We start from the raw sequence: 18,975 nt of genomic DNA, 5'->3' as shown, positions 1-18,975 counted from the left end.
ACGCAGAACCGGAGACTCCCGTCCCGTTTCTTGACTAGCACAATGGGGGCACCCCAAGGGCTAGTAGATGGGGAGATGATGTCCGCCGCCAACATTTCCTCGACAGCCGAGCGGACATGATCTTTTTCCGCTGGGCTAAAGCGGTGGGAATTAAGTCGAATGGGGGCCGCGTCGCCCGTGTCTATGTGGTGGTCCAAAAGAGTAGTGCGACCCAGATCAAACTTACTTTGGCTGAACACATCGGTGAACCGTTCGATGAGGTCGCGGAGTTGCCGACGTTCCCCGAAGGACAACGAGGCATTCTCGTCGCACAACGTGGCGATCCATGATGCGTCGGGGTCCCCCGTGCGCATCACGCCCGCCACGACCCCTCCATCCGGGGCAGCGCTCTCGGGTGGAGGAGCCGGGGTTGCGTGTGCCAGGACGGCGCCGGCCGGGACTATGACCGGCAAGGGTCCCGAATTGAGGACCTGCAAAAAAAGGTCCTGGCCCCCCGACACGGCTGTCAAGGCGCCCACCAACCCCTTCGTCCTTGAAAAGTAGCTTGACGGGGACAGGAGGATACCCGTCTCCGTGGAGCCCATTTCGAGCGGTTTGCGCAACCTAAGGGGTATCAGGATTTGTGACGCCGGTGGTACGGTCACCGGCACTTTATTCAAGGCCCGTACACCGGCGACCAAGGGAGACAGGACGGTAGGTGATTGTAGGAATTGCAGCCGCCTCCCTGACGGCATTTCCACACAGCCCTGGTCAACGAGAATTCGGATGGGCATCCTAGACAAAAAGTCGGTCCCCAAGAGGCATGGCACTGCCAAGGTCCTGGAGACCAAAATCGGCCCGGCCAACTCAATCTCGTCAACCCGAACCGACGCTACAACGTGGCCCAGGATGCCCAAACTGCCGCCGTTCGCGGCGACACAAGCCCCGCGAACCGGCCTTAATGGACCCACGCTGCGGGGTAGCAGCCCAAAAATGGCCTCAGAAATAATGGTGGCCGACGCCCCCGTATCCACCAGGAGGCGAACGTGCACCCCTTGCACATATCCTGCCACCGCTGAGGAGCCGGCAGCTGCCGCCACCATCCTATGCGCAAGCGCATCCCAGTGGCGGGTCTGTCTGGGCCATTGAGGGGGTGATGACGATGGTGCACCCGACCCTTCGAGGACAACCCCATGACGATGGGCCCTAGCCCCGCTAGATGCATGAGGTGAAGGGAGCGGCCGCGCAGATGATGCGTCGCGACTCGCCTGGGGCCCCGAACCCGATGCCAAGGAGGGTCTGGGAGAAGGTGGAGTCCCTTTTCCAAAGGCCCCCGGGGCATTCCGGCAGCCCCGCTCAATGTGGCCCCGCTGACCACAGCGGAAGCAGGCCACCGTGTCCGCCTCCTGTGGACGGGAAGGTCCCGGCCGCCCCCGCTGCTCCGGACGGCGACCACCCGTCCCCCTTCCTCGACGATCGGGCATCGCCAGGGCCGCGAGGGTGTCCCCCCCGTCCGGCGCCAGGATCCCCGCACACGCCGCCATCTGAGGCCGTTGGCGGAGGGAGAGGTGCGCCTGAATGTTTTCTGCGACCGCCAAGGATGTGATCTGCCGATCATTGTTGATCGACAGAGCAATTCCTAGCTCCCTTGCCAGGTCAAGCAGCTTCCCCAAGGCCATAGAATCAAGTGCCCTGCCGTACAGGTCAGGGTATGCAGCCTGCGCCAGGGCCAGGAGCGAGCAGCGGAAGGCCAGCGGCAGTTCCCCCTCCTCCCGCCGCCGCAATGAAAACTTTAGCTGCGCGGTGGACGGCGGCTCAAAAACGTTGGCCGGGAGTGTAGCCCGATTGGCCGGATGGATGGACTTGAAGGCCTGCAGAGCCCTTTCGTCCAAGCAGGTCGGAAGCGCCGGCAAGGCCTCCTCCATGGACCAGCCGACCGACATGTATGCCGCGTCGAACCGGTCCTGGAAGGCCGACCAGTCGCCCCCTTGCGCGACAAACGGCGCAACGTCGGGTAACCTGCGCTGCCATTGGCCGCGCGGCGCCGCGAGGTGTGGAAGCCAAGCGGCACCTGCGGGCCACCCAGCGGACGCGACGTGTTGCGGCGGTGGCAGCATTGCGGCTCCCGCGGGCCACGCCGAAGACGCGTAAGGGTGCGCGGAAAGGTGCGGTGGTGCTGCGGCCCCCATGGGCCACGTCGTAGGCGCAGCGAATTGTGGCTGAGTTGCGGCCCCCATGGGCCACGCCGTAGGCGCAGCGAATTGTGGCTGAGTTGCGGCCCCCATGGGCCACGTCGTAGGCGCAGCGAATTGTGGCTGAGTTGCGGCCCCCATGGGCCACGCCGTAGACGCAGCGAATTGTGGCTGAGTTGCGGCCCCCTTGGGCCACGCCGTAGGCGCAGCGAATTGTGGCTGAGTTGCGGCCCCCATGGGCCACGCCGTAGGCGCAGCGAATTGTGGCTGAGTTGCGGCCCCCATGGGCCACGCCGTAGACGCAGCGAAGTGTGAAGGCGCCTGCGCTTTCGCGACCCACCGGTCAGCGGCGGCGTACGAAGCCACGGCGTCGTCCCGCGACGCGGCGAGGGACCACGGCGTTGCAGCCTCAACGGGCCACGCCGAAGACGCGGCGGTGTAATTCGGGCCTGCAGCGGCCCCCGCGGCCCACCCCGCCGGCGCAGCGAGGTGCGGGACAGCGGCCGCAGCCGCGGCAACCTCTCGCGATGCGGCGAGGCACCACGGCGTTGCGGCCTCCCCGGGCCACGACGAAGACGCGGCGGTAAAACACGGAGCCGCGGTGGCCCCCGCGGCCCTCCCCGCCGGCGCAGCGAGGTGCGGGACAGCGGCCGCAGCCGCGGCAACCTCTCGCGACGCGGCGAGGCGCCACGGCGTTGCAGCCTCCATGGGCCACGCCGAAGACGCGGCAGAATAACACGCAGCTGCGGCGTCATCCATGAGAAGGGACGCAGGCACGGCGAGGTGCAGAGCCGCGGCATCGCCGGTGTCCGGCCCCGTGAGCGCAGCGACAGGTTGAGCCGCGGCAGCACCCGCGGCCCATTCCGGCGGCACAGCGATGTACGGGGCAGCAGCAGCCGCCGCTGCCCACCCCGGCGGCCCGGCGAGGACGGCACGCGCGTACTTACCCTGGGCCCCCCCGGCGGGCGCCGCTTGATGTAGAGCCGCGTCGTCGCCGGCGGCTGGTCTCGCAGGAGCGGCGTGCCGAGAAATCCCGGCCGCGTCGGTGGAGAGACGCGGCGTCGCGGTCGCCATGGCAGCCGTAGCAGCGGCCGCATATGGCTCCCGAGCCAACATGGCCGCCGCGGATTGCGTCGCAGCCAACATGGCGGCCATTTCCGGTGGAGCGGTCGCTGGGGCCCCCCCGGCGGGTGCAGCTTGATGTAGAGCCGCGTCGTCGCCGGCGGCTGGTCTCGCAGGAGCGGCGTGCCGAGAAATCCCGGCCGCGTCGGTGGAGAGACGCGGCGTCGCGGTCGCCATGGCAGCCGTAGCAGCGGCCGCATATGGCTCCCGAGCCAACATGGCCGCCGCGGATTGCGTCGCAGCCAACATGGCGGCCATTTCCGGTGGAGCGGTCGCTGGGAAAACTGCGGCGCTTTCAACGTTGGCAGTTGACAGTTGCTCCCGTCCCGCGTGCGGGGCGGTTGGCTGCGTCCGCGCCTCCACCTCGGCCAACCTGGCGGTCAGCTGCCCCACCGCCTGCAGGAGCTGCTGCAGCAGAGCTGCGGGGACGCTCTCCGTCTCTGGCGGCGGCGGTGAGCTGGCACTCCCCGCAGCCGACTCCTCCCGCTCCGGCCCGCTCGTCTCCACGGGAACCGTCACCGGGGTCCCGGGCTCCGGGGTCACTGCTGGAGCCTCCTCTCCGCCTTCGGCACCCTCCAAGTCATGTGCCGGTGGGTTCCTACGCCGTGCGCCCGCTTTATACATGTTGGCGACGGTGTAAACTTCTGACGCCAGTTGTTGTATCGTAGACGGAGGTACTCGGAGACGGAGGTTGAGTTAGGGGCTTCCGCCAGGGTTTATTAACACTTATCACTATCCCTGGTTCCCTCTTTACCCCTTCCACTATCCCCGTTCCTCCAGTGACCCCGCTTACGTTACGGGGTCTCCCTTATATACCCTCGGAGGGGTGATGTCACGTGCACTGCCCAGCGCGTGCGACCCCACGTCCCGTGAGGTCACCGCACCTGACAGCGCACACGACGCCACCACTCTCCACTACTCCTCTACACATGTGTGTGTGTCAGTCGATCTGTGTGTGTGTACGTCCATGTGTATGTCAGTCCATATGTGTGTGTGTTAGTCCACATGTGTGTACATGTGTGTGTCACTCGATGTATGTGTGTAAGTCAATGCGTCTGTGTGTGAGTCCATATGTGTGTTAATCCATGTCTGTGTATCTAAAGTAGATATCTGTGTGTCACAGTCCATATGTGTATGTGTGTGTAGGGCTATGTGTGTGTCAGTCTATGTATGTGTAAGTTCATGTGTGTGTGTCTTAGTCCATATGTGTGTGTGTAAGTACATATGTGTGTTTACATCAATGTGTGTTTTATTCCACGTATCGCTGTGTGCGAGTCGGTGTGTGTGTGAGTCGCTGTATGTGTGTACGCCCATATATGTGTGTACAACTCCATGTGTGTATATCTCAAGTGGATGTCTGTGTGACAGTCCACATGTGTATGTGTGTGTACGGCAATGTGTGTGTCACTCTATGTGTGTGTGTGTGTGTGTCGCTGTATGTGTGTACGTCGATATGTGTGTGTAACTCCATGTGTGCGTTTCTCAAGTGCATGTCTATGTGTGTGTGAGTCCATAAGTGTGTGTGTCTGTAAGTCGATGTGTTTGTATGTGTCAGTCCATGTGTGTGTGTGTGTCTCAGTCCATGTGCGTGTGTGTTAGTCGCTGTGTGTGCATGCCTCCATGTTAGTCAGTGTAACTCCATTTATTTGCGTGTCTGTAGGTCCATGTGTGCATCTTAGTCCATGCGTGTGCTTTATTGACCTGCTCAAGGCCTATGATACCATCAGTAGGCCTGGCCTCTGGGTTGCTCTTCTTGCTTTCCGAGTCCCGAACCCACTCATCACCATCCTTAAGGACCTTCATGATGGTTAGCGGCCCCGCGTCTTCACTACGTGGCCGTGAGTCAGAGCCATTCCCTGTACACCTTGGGGTGCAACAGGGATGTCCTCTCGCTCCCACATTGGACCACGTAGTTCGTCGAGCCTTCAATACCTGTACCGGAAGAATTCCCATTTGCTACAGATACAATGGGAGGCTGATCGATGCCCGGGTGCGGTCAAGGGATGGCTCCCTGTTGCTCAACCACATTTTGTATGCCGATGATCTGTTAATGGCTGCACACTCGGAGGAGGAGTTCGAGGTGCTGCTGCTGAACCTGGAGCTTGCCACCAACAGGTGGGGCCTTACCATCAGCCCAACCAAAGCTAAGCACCTGCCTGGCTATTTTGTACCATCGGACATGGACACTCCACCCCCACAACTTCCAATTGGTGATGGGGCAGTTGTGGAGACAGTGGAGAGTTTCCCTGTGCAGTGTGCTAATGACCGGCTCCGGTTTAACAGCAGAGGTCTCACTCCGAATCAGTGAAGATGCAGTATCTTTTCATTGGCTACGTAACGCTGTGTGGCAGCTACCTGCTCTATCACTCTGTACGAAGCTACAGGTCTTCTCGGCCACGGTCATTCCCTCCCTTCTCTATGCTTGCGAAACTTGGACCCCCCTAATGGAACATCTTCGCCGGTTAGAAACATTTAGGCTGGCCTGCCTACGGTCCATCCTGGGTTTAACCAGGCTGCATTGTGTGAGAAGCTCACAAATCCTTGAAAGATGTGGACAAAGTCCCATCGGTGACCTCCGGTAGGCAAAGCTGCGTTGCCTGAGTCATGTAGCCCGCATGGCCAGCCACCGCATGCCTAAACAGCTTTTGTTCCGCCGGATCGAGGGGGCTAAACGGGCGCGGCACGGGCTGGAGAAGACATGGAGTTATGTGCTACAGGAGGACTTGGAGCTGAGTCCACTTGCGGATGACTGGTACCAGCCGTGTCAAGATCGGCCACTGTGGAGGAGGCTCCTGAAGGACGCTACTGGCCAGTTGGAGGCAGTCACCCTCCAACAACAACGGAGGGCGGAGGAGCGACGCTCACAACAACGAGCGGAGCGCCGGGTGGCTAAAGCACAGAAAGTTGCCACAGTAGATGCCACAGGTGGTGCATCAGCCAGTCATCTCAGTCAGTCGACCTGTGCCATCTGGGTTTGCCCCGTGACCTCTTTCCAGCGGGCGTTCAACACTTCACGTGGCCTCAAGGTGCACATAGCCTGGCACAAGCGTTGTTGTGACATCACCGCCACTTAGTGGCGAATGGCGGTTGTTGTTGTTCAGTCTATGTATGTATGTGTGAGTCCATTTGTGCGTGTAACTCTATGTGTGTGTATCAATGGATTTGCATGTGTAACTACATGTCTGCCTTTTTCGCCCGGGCAATGCCGGGTACTAACCGCTAGTGTAGAATAAAACTTTCAGTGATACTCTGTCTATCAGCGCCGAACTCAACACTTAGCAACACATTTCCCCTCTCCTCTGCAAGACTCGACACCTAATGGTTGATTTCGAGGACCATACCCTGGAGCTTGCCGTTGCAAGACTGATTTGGGTGGTTTGGCTTCTTTGTTATATCCAGTATGTTTCGCCTCGGCTCGTCTTCTCACAAAAGGATCGGAATTCCTTTGATTTCGCTCCTCGGCCTATGATTGGTCCTCTCACGACGGAACAACTGTCCTTTTAATTGTGACCGTTTGTCCGGTGTACGTGTGTGTCTGTCTGTTCTAATTTATTGTCATTTTCTAAGTTACATCAAGGCCCAACCCCTCTCCCCTTCCTTCGGTTATCTCATGGCCTGTGGACACAGATGCTTTCAATTGCCCCTTAGTGTAGTTATTCCAGTATTACAACTTTCCGCAGTAATTAACCTCCAGATGTCCTGTGTGGGCGAGGCAGGGAGGGGGGGGTTCCTCTTGGCCTATTGTTGTCTCGAGGGAGGAGTTCGCAGGTATGCGTCACTGCAATTTTTTTTGGAACTCGCTGAATCCATATTTATAAGAAAATCTATTACGTAAAAAATTGGAAATATCACTCTTATATATATGTTTTTGGAAAAGGCATATATACAACAAAACGCGTCCCGTTGAGTGCAGCCGTTCTTGCTGAATAATATCAACGACACTAACCTCCCATGTTCTCTTCGGACTTATGCATGCTTGATCCTGTCTCGTTACTGAATTCTCAGCATCTGTCTCAGACACCTGAGCTCAAATAACAACTTATTTTCAAGTTGTATAGTTATGGTCCAGATCTCTGCTCATGACTGGCTCCGGTTTGACAGCAGAGGTCTCACTCCAGATTGGCCGAGCAGCATTATTTTTTCATCAGCTGCATAACGCTGTCTGAAAGTTCCCTGATCTGTCGCTCCACACGAAGCTGCAGGTATTATAGTCCACGGTCATGCCCTCCCTTCTCTATATTTGCGAAACGTGGACCCCCATAATGGAACATCTTCACCAGTTAGGAACATTTAGGCTGGCCTGCCGATGATCCATCCTGGCTTTAACAAGGCTGTATTATGTGAGGAGCTCACAAATCCTTGAAAGATCTTGACAAAGTCCCATCGGTGAGCTCTGGCAGGCAAGGCTGCGTTGGCTAGGTCATGTAGCCTGCATGCCTAAACAGCTTTTGTTCGGCTGGATAGAGGGGGTTAAATGGGCATGGCACGGGCTAGAGAAGAGATGGAGTGATGTGGTACAGGAGGATGTGGAGCTGAGTCAACTTGCCGATGACTTGTACCAGCGGTGTCAAGATCGGCCTGTGTGGAGGAGGCTCGTGAAGGACGCTACTGGGCAGTTGGAGGCGGAGGACAGAGGAGCGACGCTCACAATAACGAGCGGAGCGCCGGGTGGCTAAAGCACATCAAGTTGGCACAGTAGGAGGCACAGGTGGTGCATCAGCCAGTCATCTCAGTCAGGCAACCCATGGTATCTGGGTCTGTCCCGTGGCCTTAACGTGCACAGCCTGGCACAAGCGCTGTGGTGACATCACCGCCACTTAGTGGCGAATGGTGGTTATTGTATGTACACTCGTGTGTGTATGTAGATTGTGGGGAATGGGAGTGCAGCGGTTAGTGCACTGCTCTACGAACCTGACAACCCGAGTTCGATTCTTGCTCATGGCCAACACCAGTGACGATGATCTGACCCATGATATAATGTTCAATCTGAAATTAGCTCAGGTTCTAATCCTGCACCTCACAGTGTGAGAGTTTACAGTGTTGGAGTTGATTAAAGGCATCGATCGGGGGCGTTTGATTGAGGGCGTTGATCAAACTCCTAAATCAAAGGTGATATGCCATAACGGGACTCCAGCATGCTGCGTGTGTAAAAGCAAAAGAAGCAACAACACTAGTAGCAACAACACCTTGCGATGGAGATACTGCAACTTCATCTTATGCTGCTCGCCGAGGTGCATTGGCTTCTGGTTGCTGAACGAATACATTATGAGGTTGCAATCTTAACACACAAAGTGCTTGTCACAAATGAACCACAATACCTTGCTGATCTCGTCATGGAGCATAAACCATCCCTCGAACTCCGGTCATCCTCACAGCAGCGGCTTTTGGGTAACCATCGAAAAAAGATGGTTACCGCATCACGTGCTGTCAGATGCGCTTCTGCGGCCATCTGGAACGCTCTTCCAATCTAGATTGAAAACTAATTTTTAGAACTGCGTTTTGTGTTTAGTTTGTTGTATTTCCCACACCTCTGATTAGCACCATTGGCTACATATGGTGCGAAAGGAGTTCAACATACCTACAAAGTGGTTTTCATAGCCAAGAAAAAACCCGATCTGCGAAAGTAAACCAACACTAGACCTCCTTGTCACAACTCCCTGTATTATGGACATCACTGCCCAATTACACAGTTCTCATCATCTACAAGTCCATCTCTTCATACCAGGATTTGTACTCCTACTGCAGGAGACCAATTTCTTACTGACACCATTATGGTAACCTTGTCTTAAAAGAAAAGCTTGTATCTTCAGACCCCAATAGGTAACATGTTTCTTAGCACGCTTACTCCCTTCATTCTTTCTTCAGAAGTCACTAAGTGGTGGTCTGAGCTGATTTAGTCAGCTGTGTATCTCTGGTGTTCAGAAAAGACTTCCTCTGTTGTGCCCTGTTTACAACGTACAGGAATACACCACTATCCATATGTGTTGTGTTCTTAGGAAATCTATTTAAATCTAAATTGCTTAAAGCGAAGTCTAGCTTCCCAAAGACATTGTTAAAATCAGGGGTTTGTTGCCAGCTGACATTTCTAGATAAAAACATCTGTGACTAAATGTCATGAAGAGTATGACAATAGATATGATTACAAATGGACATACATTTTAGCTAATAATAAGTTAAACTAATAATAATAAAATAATTAGATGAATCTTACCAGAGATGGTTGAAAAGCTTACTGGACAGTGGCGGCTCCTGCAAAATCTCTCAGGGGGGGGGCAAATGTCTGGATGATTTATAAGGATAAGGTCCACCCATGCAAAGGATAAATTAACAGCTTAAGCATGTAAAGGCAACTTCACTTCTTTAATATTAATGAAAAATAAAGTGACTCTTACAATACATATTGTTTGTTTCTATACTCACTATTAATACAATCCACTCAAGTTTCTTTTATTAAAGATTCCACTAGGTGGCGACAAATAAAATTGTTGACTGAAACGTGCTTACGTATGATGACGTAAGCACGTTAGTGCGAGCCCTCCCGGAAGCCATAGAGAATGCATTGCAGCGCCCCCCGTTCGAAAAAAAAAACATCTTTGAATGTAAGTCTATGGGAACACTCTGGGCGATTCTCAGCCGGAGTGAAATCGCCCAAAAAGAGGCGGTACTCCACAGAACGTGACATGACGCTGATTGGACTATATCCAGAGGCACAGTGACGGCTAGCGTGACTCTGTGGTTGAATGAAATTGGTGGTGCGTCGCCCAATCGCCCTAATGAAGAAACCGCCCCTGTTACTGGATGAGCAGTGGCGGAGTTATGCAGACGAAGGGGAAGCATCACCTGCTTTTTCATCTGTGGATGAAGCTGCAGCCACAGCGACGTCTCTTCTGGGCTCCTCTCCGGACGTTTTGGCTTCATTGCAGAACATTGAAAAAATCTGTCCAAAGAGAGCTAGACACTTCCATTTGGTGGAGGGATTTTGATTTACAAGCACAATGTGTGTACAGTATGGTATTACATCACACAATAGTCCGTTTTAAGCACGTGTGTTCCTCGTTTATAAATTGCACGAACATTTTTTGTGTGCAATGTTTAGAAAGAATACATATGCGAAAAATTTAACCTATGAGGATACATGTTCTCTAATTAATCCACAACATATATACGAAACAATGCATAATGCAGTAACTTTTATCGGGGTATTTCTGTAATCAATGAGGCTCAGTCTTGCCATTGGTGACCTCCATGTGAGCTTGTGTGACTTCTGTTCAAACTGTGTGATACATGCTATGAAACAGCAAAAAAGGTATAAATTAATTATTATGAATCTTTTGCTGCTTCATATCTTGTGTAACCTGGTTGCACCGTAGTTTTCCTGTCCTATTCCATGCTGCCCTAGTCCATGCCCCCTACTCATACCTGCCTCCTACCTAGATGTTGAAGTCCCCTAGTTGGAGAACATCGTACTTCAGTACTATTTTCACAGTCGACATGCCAACTATAAGATGTGTAACATTACACCTGTTTCATTGTGCTCGTACAGGTTTGACCCTGATATTTTGCTTGGGTATGAGGTCCAGATACTTTCCTGGGGCTACTTGCTGCAGCGAGCAGCTGCACTTAAAAGGAACTTCAAAAGCACCATCTCAAGGATGAAGGGTCAGAGAGCAACAGTCACCACTTAACATTCCACAACATTCGCACGCCTGTGTAATAGTCGCACCACGCTTAGCTGGGCACTGGTGGCGTATGCTTGTAACCCAGCACTATGTGGCCGGGGTTTGGATTACACAAGTTAGTGAAGTGCCCAAATCCGTAGGGCGTCAAGGTCACCATCTCCTGGCTTGTCAGATTGTAGCATTCCAGCAAGTGGGTTAATTTCCATATTTTTTCCATCTGTACGGCGATTGAATGTTAACCATTTGCATGCGTGGGCTTTCTCTGGGTACTCCGCTTTTTTCTCACATATATAAACACTCATTAATGTAGTTGACCAAACAGCTTAATGTAGTGCCACATAACTTGGGCAATTGTTGGCACTGGTTCTGGCTGCCTCTAAATTTAACAAATTGGTGTATTTATTAAATGGGTATTTACATTCGTTATAAAAAAAAAAACACAAACTCATTCCTTTTCAAGCACCATACCCGGACAGCTTGGGCTCTTATCCGCATGGTGACCAAACGCTAAGATTCAAAATTCAGTGTTTGCTCATTTCACACCAACATTGCCATAGGCAGTGAAGACTCTGCTTGACAGCTAAATAATGTTCAAGCAATTGGATGGCTCCATATATGCATTAATATGGTCAGGAATAAAATGTTTATTGGAAGTGTTTTCTATTTTATTTCAGTAGAACCCACAGAAACTCAGGTTGGTGTTGGAAAGAATGAGGAAGACGATGACTTTGCAGATATTCACATTGGGGGTCGAGTCGTTCTGAACCTGTGGAGCCAAATGAGGTCTGAGGTGAGTTCATCACATCATGAGGCCTCCTTTGCCAGTACCAAAATATACTAATAGGGGTTTTCCCCTTATTTTCTGGCAACAAAATTAACACCTTTTGCAAGGAATCATGTTTACATTAACCACAATACTTGCAGTCAGAATGCAAACAAAAAACAATACTCTGATCATTTATTAATTGTCCTTGAAACTCATTGGTCCACACCAGACACAGCGTTTCTTAGAGCCTTTTGAACGTTACAACGACAAGAAATACAAAAAAACATGATAGGAGTGCAAAGTATAGGAACGGTAAGCAAATCACTTTAAAGCTCAACTTTTTTTTATCTTACCAGGCAAAGCCCACTGAACCTGGCCACAAATGATAGCTCAAAAAGTGGCTTATCATGTGGAAATTTATAGTAGCAAAATTATCTAAATTATTTAAACGCATGTTTCTAAATGTGGAGGGAAAAACCAGAGAACCTGGAGAAAATATTAAAGTGACCATGGGGAGAACATGCAAACTCCAAATATACAGGCGTCAGGGTTGATATCGAATCCCCAACCTGCATACCAGGTGAAGAACAGAACATCACACCACTGTGGTGCCCCTTAAATAAATAAATAACTACAAATAAATAAAGTATTTAAGTTCAAATTGCATTAGTACATCTGTAGTGTTGAACACGGAGGCACACACTTGACTTGGAGGCAACACGTTTTTTCCACAGCCCCAACAGGGCTAACTACATAAACGTACACATGCTATCTAGATGTTATTCCGGACTTACAGTTCTCCGGTGTTTACAAATTGAGTTGTACCTGTGGTGACTGCTATATCGGGGAGACGAAACGACATATTTCGGACCGAATTCGCGAGCACAAATCAGATTTGAAACACGGCAGAACAAATTATTCAGCCGTTGCTGATCATTGTTTCAACGCTGTGGGTGATCATTATATCGTTTTCTCCGATACCAAGGTACTCTGCAAGCCGTATGGATACCACCAAAGATTTGTCCATGAAGCCATACAGATATACAAACACAGACATAACTTCAACCGAGAAGATGGATTCAAATTGAGCAATCATTGGAAAGATGTGATTAACCATGTTAACCCTCAACCGCCACTCTCCCCCGCTCTGCGTTCCCCCTCCACCATCCGTGACGCCGTCCTTTAATACCACCTTCACCTTCCTGGCTCCACCCACACCCCAACCCCCCCCCCCCCCCATCCTGCACCTCGTCCTCCCTCCACCATCCGTTGTGCCGTCCTTTAGTACTACCTTCACCGTCCTGGCTCCACCCACACTCCAACCCTCCTCTTACCCTATATATTAATGTCCCATCACAAATAACTCTCACTACGGTTATTTTGCTGTGCCTTTTTACACCTGATGAAGGAAGCTTGTGTTGCTTCTGAAACGTCGTGATTTAATTGATTTATTTTCATTTATTATTAATTTTATTTTATTTTTTACCTACGTGACTTTACCGAAAAAACCTAAGAGTATGACTTCTTGCAGTCACGAAAGCTTCAAATCTAGCATGCTAACGAGACCCCAACAGGGTAACAACACTCCTTTAACAGGGTAACTACATATCCGGGTCAGTCAGTAACATTCTGACTGACCCACGATGCCAAGCGAAGACCGACGATCGAAGACATAGCACCGAGGGTTGATTCCGGAGAACAGCCCAGAACGCTCTCGGGACTGCCCCTTTATGCTCCCGAGCGTGGCCTCGCTCCGCCTTCGGCCATGCCCCCTTCGAGACCTTTCCCGAAGGATCTCGACCGAGCATCACGTATCCCTCAAGCCCCCCGTGGAGCCCCCCCTCACTACCCTGGCCCGGTCACGTGCCTTCTCGGTTTCACCCAGACTATCATCTCCTGACTTGCCCTCTATCAGGCCCATTCGCATGCCGCACTCTGGCCCCAGAGAGAGGTTCCAGGTGCACAGTAGCACTCTTATGAGAGTGCCTGGCGCTAACACTATAGTGACACCCTTAACGTCACTACATCACCCCCCCCCTTTTAAAACGCAGCCATCGCAGCTTTAAAACTCCTCCAATCTTATATATAAAAGTCTCCGCGCGCTCGCGCTTGCGGGGAATTTGGCTCTCGGACGGTGGGGTTTAAGACCGAAATAATTTACCAGGCGGCACGCCCTAAGCCCCGTGGTGGGAATAGGCTATTCCGTTTTCCCGTCCGTAAACTTTAAAGTAGTTTAATTAACACATTTGTGCCGTTTCTATTATTCATTATTTACTTATTGCACGACATCGACCGTACCAAGTGATGCCAATTGCGTGGGGGGGGGGGGGCGGACCCTGCCAAGTCATGCGCGTTCGCTCGACCTCACGGGAGACATTTTCTTTTACGCGTTTTACAGTCAACACATACACAAATCACGCTGCGGATATTTATTCACAGTATCATGTCCTCTTCGCCCCCCCCCCCCAACACGATGCGTTCAGTTTATACTACAGACTCCGTAGATAATAATATTTTACTGCTTGCATACCATTATTCTTGCACGGATGGCAGATGTTGGGGGGGGCGGGTAGCGGCCCAGCCCCTAGCCTGGCAACGTGCCAACTCCGTGGCTCGCCAATGTAGGCCAGAACGGGGGCTACGCATCGCACAAGGCCTCAACACGCCTATGCCAGGTACAAATGTCCTTGCTTCTTACGCTAACAACTCAAGTCCATTGTTTATTATTGTTAAACACATTAGTTGACAAACATTACAATAATGTTTGTGTGCAGATAAAAACTCAGCTTCATTGTTTACCATTATGAAACAAGTTCACAGAGAACCTCATTTGCCAGTAAAAATATGATAATTGGTTTTTTACCCTTCTATCTGGCAACAAAACTGACACCTTTTTACAAGGAGTCATGTTTGCATAGACCGCAATACCTGCAGTCATAATACAAACAAAAGAACATAACTCTGATAATGTGCACTGTCCTTGAAGTTGATTGGTCCACACCCGAGACAGCTTTCCTTAGAGCCATCTGGTCCAACCCATGTGAGACTTGGCTTTAAGGAAAGCTGTCTCGGGTGTGGACCAATCAACTTCAAGGACAGGGCACATCATCAGAGTTATGTTCTTTTGTTTGTATTTTGACTGCAGGTATTGCGGTCTATGCAAACATGACTCCTTGTAAAAAGGTGTCAGTTTTGTTGCCAGATAGAAGGGTAAAAAACCAAAAAGTTCACAGATGTTACAATAATTATGTTTGCGTGAAGATAGCAACTCCGGTTCATTGTTTACCATTATGAAACGAGTTGACATGTTACAATAATTATGTTTGTGTACACAAAATTCTTTTTGGATTTTTGGGTTGCTCAATTTCCCCTTTTTTTGCTGCGCTTTTATAACGCTGCCACGGTCTACTGCCAGTCTGTGATTTCTGCTTATTTTTTAAATGCATTTCTATTGTTTCCATCGCTCACGTCACGCTATTTACTCATACGTAGTACTGCGATACTGATAGCTGTGCCATCATCGGGGATTGCTGTGCCCGTCGATGTGTGTGTGTGAGTCCATGTGTGTGTCTTTGAGTCCATATGTGTGTGCGTGTAGAGCCATGCGTGTCTTTAACTCCATGTGGGTGTCTTTTTCGAACGGACAACGTCAAAGTGTTTTTGTGTGTGTGTTAGTCCATGTGTGTGTGTCAGTCGATCTGTGTGTGTGTACGTCCATGTGTATGTCAGTCCATATGTGTGTGTGTTAGTCCACATGTGTGTACATGTGTGTGTCACTCGATGTGTGTGTGTAAGTCAATGCGTCTGTGTGTGAGTCCATATGTGTGTTAATCCATGTCTGTGTTTCTAAAGTAGATATCTGTGTGTCACAGTCCATATGTGTATGTGTGTGTAGGGCTATGTGTGTGTCAGTCTATGTATGTGTAAGTTCATGTGTGTGTGTCTTAGTCCATATGTGTGTGTGTAAGTACATATGTGTGTTTACATCAATGTGTGTTTTATTCCACGTATCGCTGTGTGCGAGTCGGTGTGTGTGTGAGTCGCTGTATGTGTGTACGTCCATATATGTGTGTGCAACTCCATGTGTGTATATCTCAAGTGGATGTCTGTGTGACAGTCCACATGTGTATGTGTGTGTTCGGCAATGTGTGTGTCACTCTATGTGTGTGTGTGTCACTGTATGTGTGTACGTCGATATGTGTGTGTAACTCCATGTGTGCGTTTCTCAAGTGCATGTCTATGTGTGTGTGAGTCCATAAGTGTGTGTGTCTGTAAGTCGATGTGTTTGTGTGTGTCAGTCCATGTGTGTGTGTGTGTCTCAGTCCATGTGCGTGTGTGTTAGTCGCTGTGTGTGCATGCCTCCATGTTAGTCAGTGTAACTCCATTTATTTGCGTGTCTGTAGGTCCATGAGCGCATCTTAGTCCATGCATGTGCTTTATTGACCTGCTCAAGGCCTATGATATCATCAGTAGGCCTGGCCTCTGGGTTGCTCTTCGTGCTTTCCGAGTCCCGTACCCACTCATCACCATCCTTAAGGACCTTCATGCTGGTGAGCGGCCCAGCGTCTTAACTATGTGGCCGTGAGTCAGAGCCATTCCCTGTACACCTTGGGGTGCAACAGGGATGTCCTCTGGCTCCCACATTGGACCACATAGTTCGTCAAGCCTTCAATACCTGTACCGGAAGAATTCCCATCTGCTACAGATACAATGGGAGGCTGATCGATGCCCGGGTGCGGTCAACGGATGGCTCCCTGTTGCTCAACCACGTTTTGTATGCCGATGATCTGCTAATGGCTGCTCACTCGGAGGAGGAGTTCGAGGTGTTGCTGCTGAACCTGGAGCTTGCCACCAACAGGTGGGGCCTTACCATCAGTCCAACCAAAGCTAAGCACCTGCCTGGCTATTTTGTACCATCGGACACGGACACTCCACCCCCACAACTCCCAATTGGTGATGGGGCAATTGTGGAGACAGTGGAGAGTTTCCCTGGGCAGTGTGCTAATGACCGGCTCCGGTTTAACAGCAGAGGTCTCACTCCGAATCAGTCGAGCTGCAGTATCTTTTGATTGGCTGCGTAACGCTGTGTGGAAGCTACCTGCTCTATCACTCCGTACGAAGCTACAGGTCTTCTCGGCCATGGTCATTCCCTCCCTTCTCTACGCTTGCGAAACTTGGACCCCCCTAATGGAACATCTTCGCCGGTTAGAAACATTTAGGCTGGCCTGTCTACGATCCATCCTGGGTTTAACCAGGCTGCATTGTGTGAGGAGCTTACAAATCCTTGAAAGATGTGGACAAAGTCCCATCGGTGACCTCCGGCAGGCAAAGCTGCGTTGCCTGAGTCATGTAGCCCGCATGGCCAGCCACCGCCTGCCTAAACAGCTTTTGTTCCGCCGGATCGAGGGGGCTAAACGGGCGCGGCACGGGCTGGAGAAGACATGGAGTGATGTGCTACAGGAGGACTTGGAGTTGAGTCCACTTGCGGATGACTGGTACCAGCCGTGTCAAGATCGGCCACTGTGGAGGAGGTTCCTGAAGGACGCTACTGGCTAGTTGGAGGCAGTCACCCTCCAACAACAACGGAGGGCGGAGGAGCGATGCTCACAACAACGAGCGGAGCGCCAGGTGGCTAAAGCACAAAAAGTTGCCACAGTAGATGCCACAGGTGGTGCATCAGCCAGTCGTCTCAGTCAGTCGACCTGTGCCATCTGGGTTTGCCCCGTGACCTCTTTCCAGCGGGTGTTCGACACTTCACATGGCCTCAAGGTGCACATAGCCTGGCACAAGCGTTGTTGTGACATCACCGCCACTTAATGGCGAATGGCGGTTGTTGTTGTTCAGTCTACGTATGTATGTATGTGTGAGTCCATTTGTGCGTGTAGCTCTATGTGTGTGTATCAATGGATTTGCGTGTGTAACTACATGTGTCTGCCTTTTTCGCCCGGGCAACGCCGGGTACTAACCGCTAGTACTCTATATTTAACCCCAGACAATGTAAATAGAAGAAAAATACCCACTCGGTTGGGAATGTGGTACTCTAACCTGACTAAAGTGGCCATAAGCAATGCTCTTTTCGTTTTGTGCTGATCATTCATCCTGTTTGCCCAACATAACATTTACCACACCTGCAGTTAATCCTGTACACACCTTTTGTTGATAGCTTCGGTCATACATCTTTTGTACCAGATGTAAAATTGTGTATGTTATGTACTGTGCCACATCTGACTCGGATGTTTTGTTTTTCCAAACATCTGGCTAGTTTATCAGTTACTCCCGCAATGTACGGTATTTTTATGGTTTTAATTATTTGGGCAGTTTCAATGCTCTTGTTATTTGATTTGGTTTTGGTATTCAATGTCCTGTTGATTTGTGCATCATTGTAACCGTCCATTTGCAGCGCTACATTACTATGTTGAATTTCACTTCTCAGACTGTCACCATCTGACACTTTCTTAGCTCGATGAATGAGCGTCTTGATAAGAGCAGATTTCTGTGCGGGGTGACAGTGTGACTGCATGCAGATTGGCATTAGTATGCGTTTTCTTTCAGTAAACACTGTGTTATTTTACCATTTCTCCTCCGTCCGAGCAGAATAGCCAGAAATGGTAGAGTTCTGTCAGCTTCCACTTCCATGGTGAACTGGATAGATGGGTTTGTGAGTGGAGATGATTTAGAAATGCGTTCAGTGTATATTTGCCGTGTGGCCAGACCACCAATGTGTCTTCCACATATCTAAACCAAGCATATGGGTTTAGTGTGCTTGAAGCTATTGCTTCAAAATCTTCCATTTACAAATTCGCTATCACAGGAGACAAAGGAGAGCCCATTGCTGCATCTTCCTTTTGTTTATAGAAGTCACCTTGCCACAAGAAGTAGGTGTTCTTTAGACAGTGTTCAGCTTGTCTTGGGATGTCTTTGGCTAAACCTTTGTTCGTTACCAGAGTGTCGAGTAATTTAATGGACTCGTTGACCAGAACCCTCATGAACAGAGAGGTCACATGAAAACTTACGAGAATATAATTTGGATTAAGCTTAATATCTTTAATTATTTACGAGATGTTCAGAGTTTTTGATAAACGAAGAGGTCCTACAGATGTAGGGCTGTATTTGTTCATTACATATTGTGCTAATTTGTACGTGGCAGAGCCTATTGTACATCTGTGCCTCTATACAAGCAACAAAACAGTAAGACTTCTCCACAAATCTGGCTGTCGCCTGATGAAGCTAGTTATAA

General features: G+C 50.7%; 1 protein-coding gene across 10 annotated transcripts in view; it reads left to right on the top strand.

Moving 5' to 3' along the window:
• REV3L (REV3 like, DNA directed polymerase zeta catalytic subunit) overlaps nt 1-18,975 on the top strand; it is a 164,873-nt gene that overhangs the window by 86,846 nt on the left and 59,052 nt on the right. For 6 of the 10 annotated variants that reach the window (XR_009755467.1, XR_009755468.1, XM_061556672.1 and 3 more), the window contains 2 exons: nt 10,837-10,952; nt 11,647-11,762. The exons of 1 other annotated variant lie outside the window; for it this stretch is intronic. Coding sequence is in view for 5 of the 9 variants with exons in the window: in XM_061556672.1 (XP_061412656.1) it covers nt 10,837-10,952; nt 11,647-11,762 (232 nt within the window). In the remaining 4 variants the exon portion in view is untranslated. The remainder of the gene's footprint in view (nt 1-10,836; nt 10,953-11,646; nt 11,763-18,975) is intronic. 3 more of the 10 variants (XR_009755470.1, XR_009755469.1, XM_061556673.1) reach the window with 3 other exon arrangements.

Source organism: Lethenteron reissneri, chromosome 22 (assembly GCF_015708825.2).
Source record: "Lethenteron reissneri isolate LAM-NWPU_2019-01 chromosome 22, ASM1570882v1, whole genome shotgun sequence".
Classification (NCBI taxonomy): domain Eukaryota; kingdom Metazoa; phylum Chordata; class Hyperoartia; order Petromyzontiformes; family Petromyzontidae; genus Lethenteron; species Lethenteron reissneri.
This window is presented reverse-complemented; position numbering and strand designations above follow the sequence as displayed.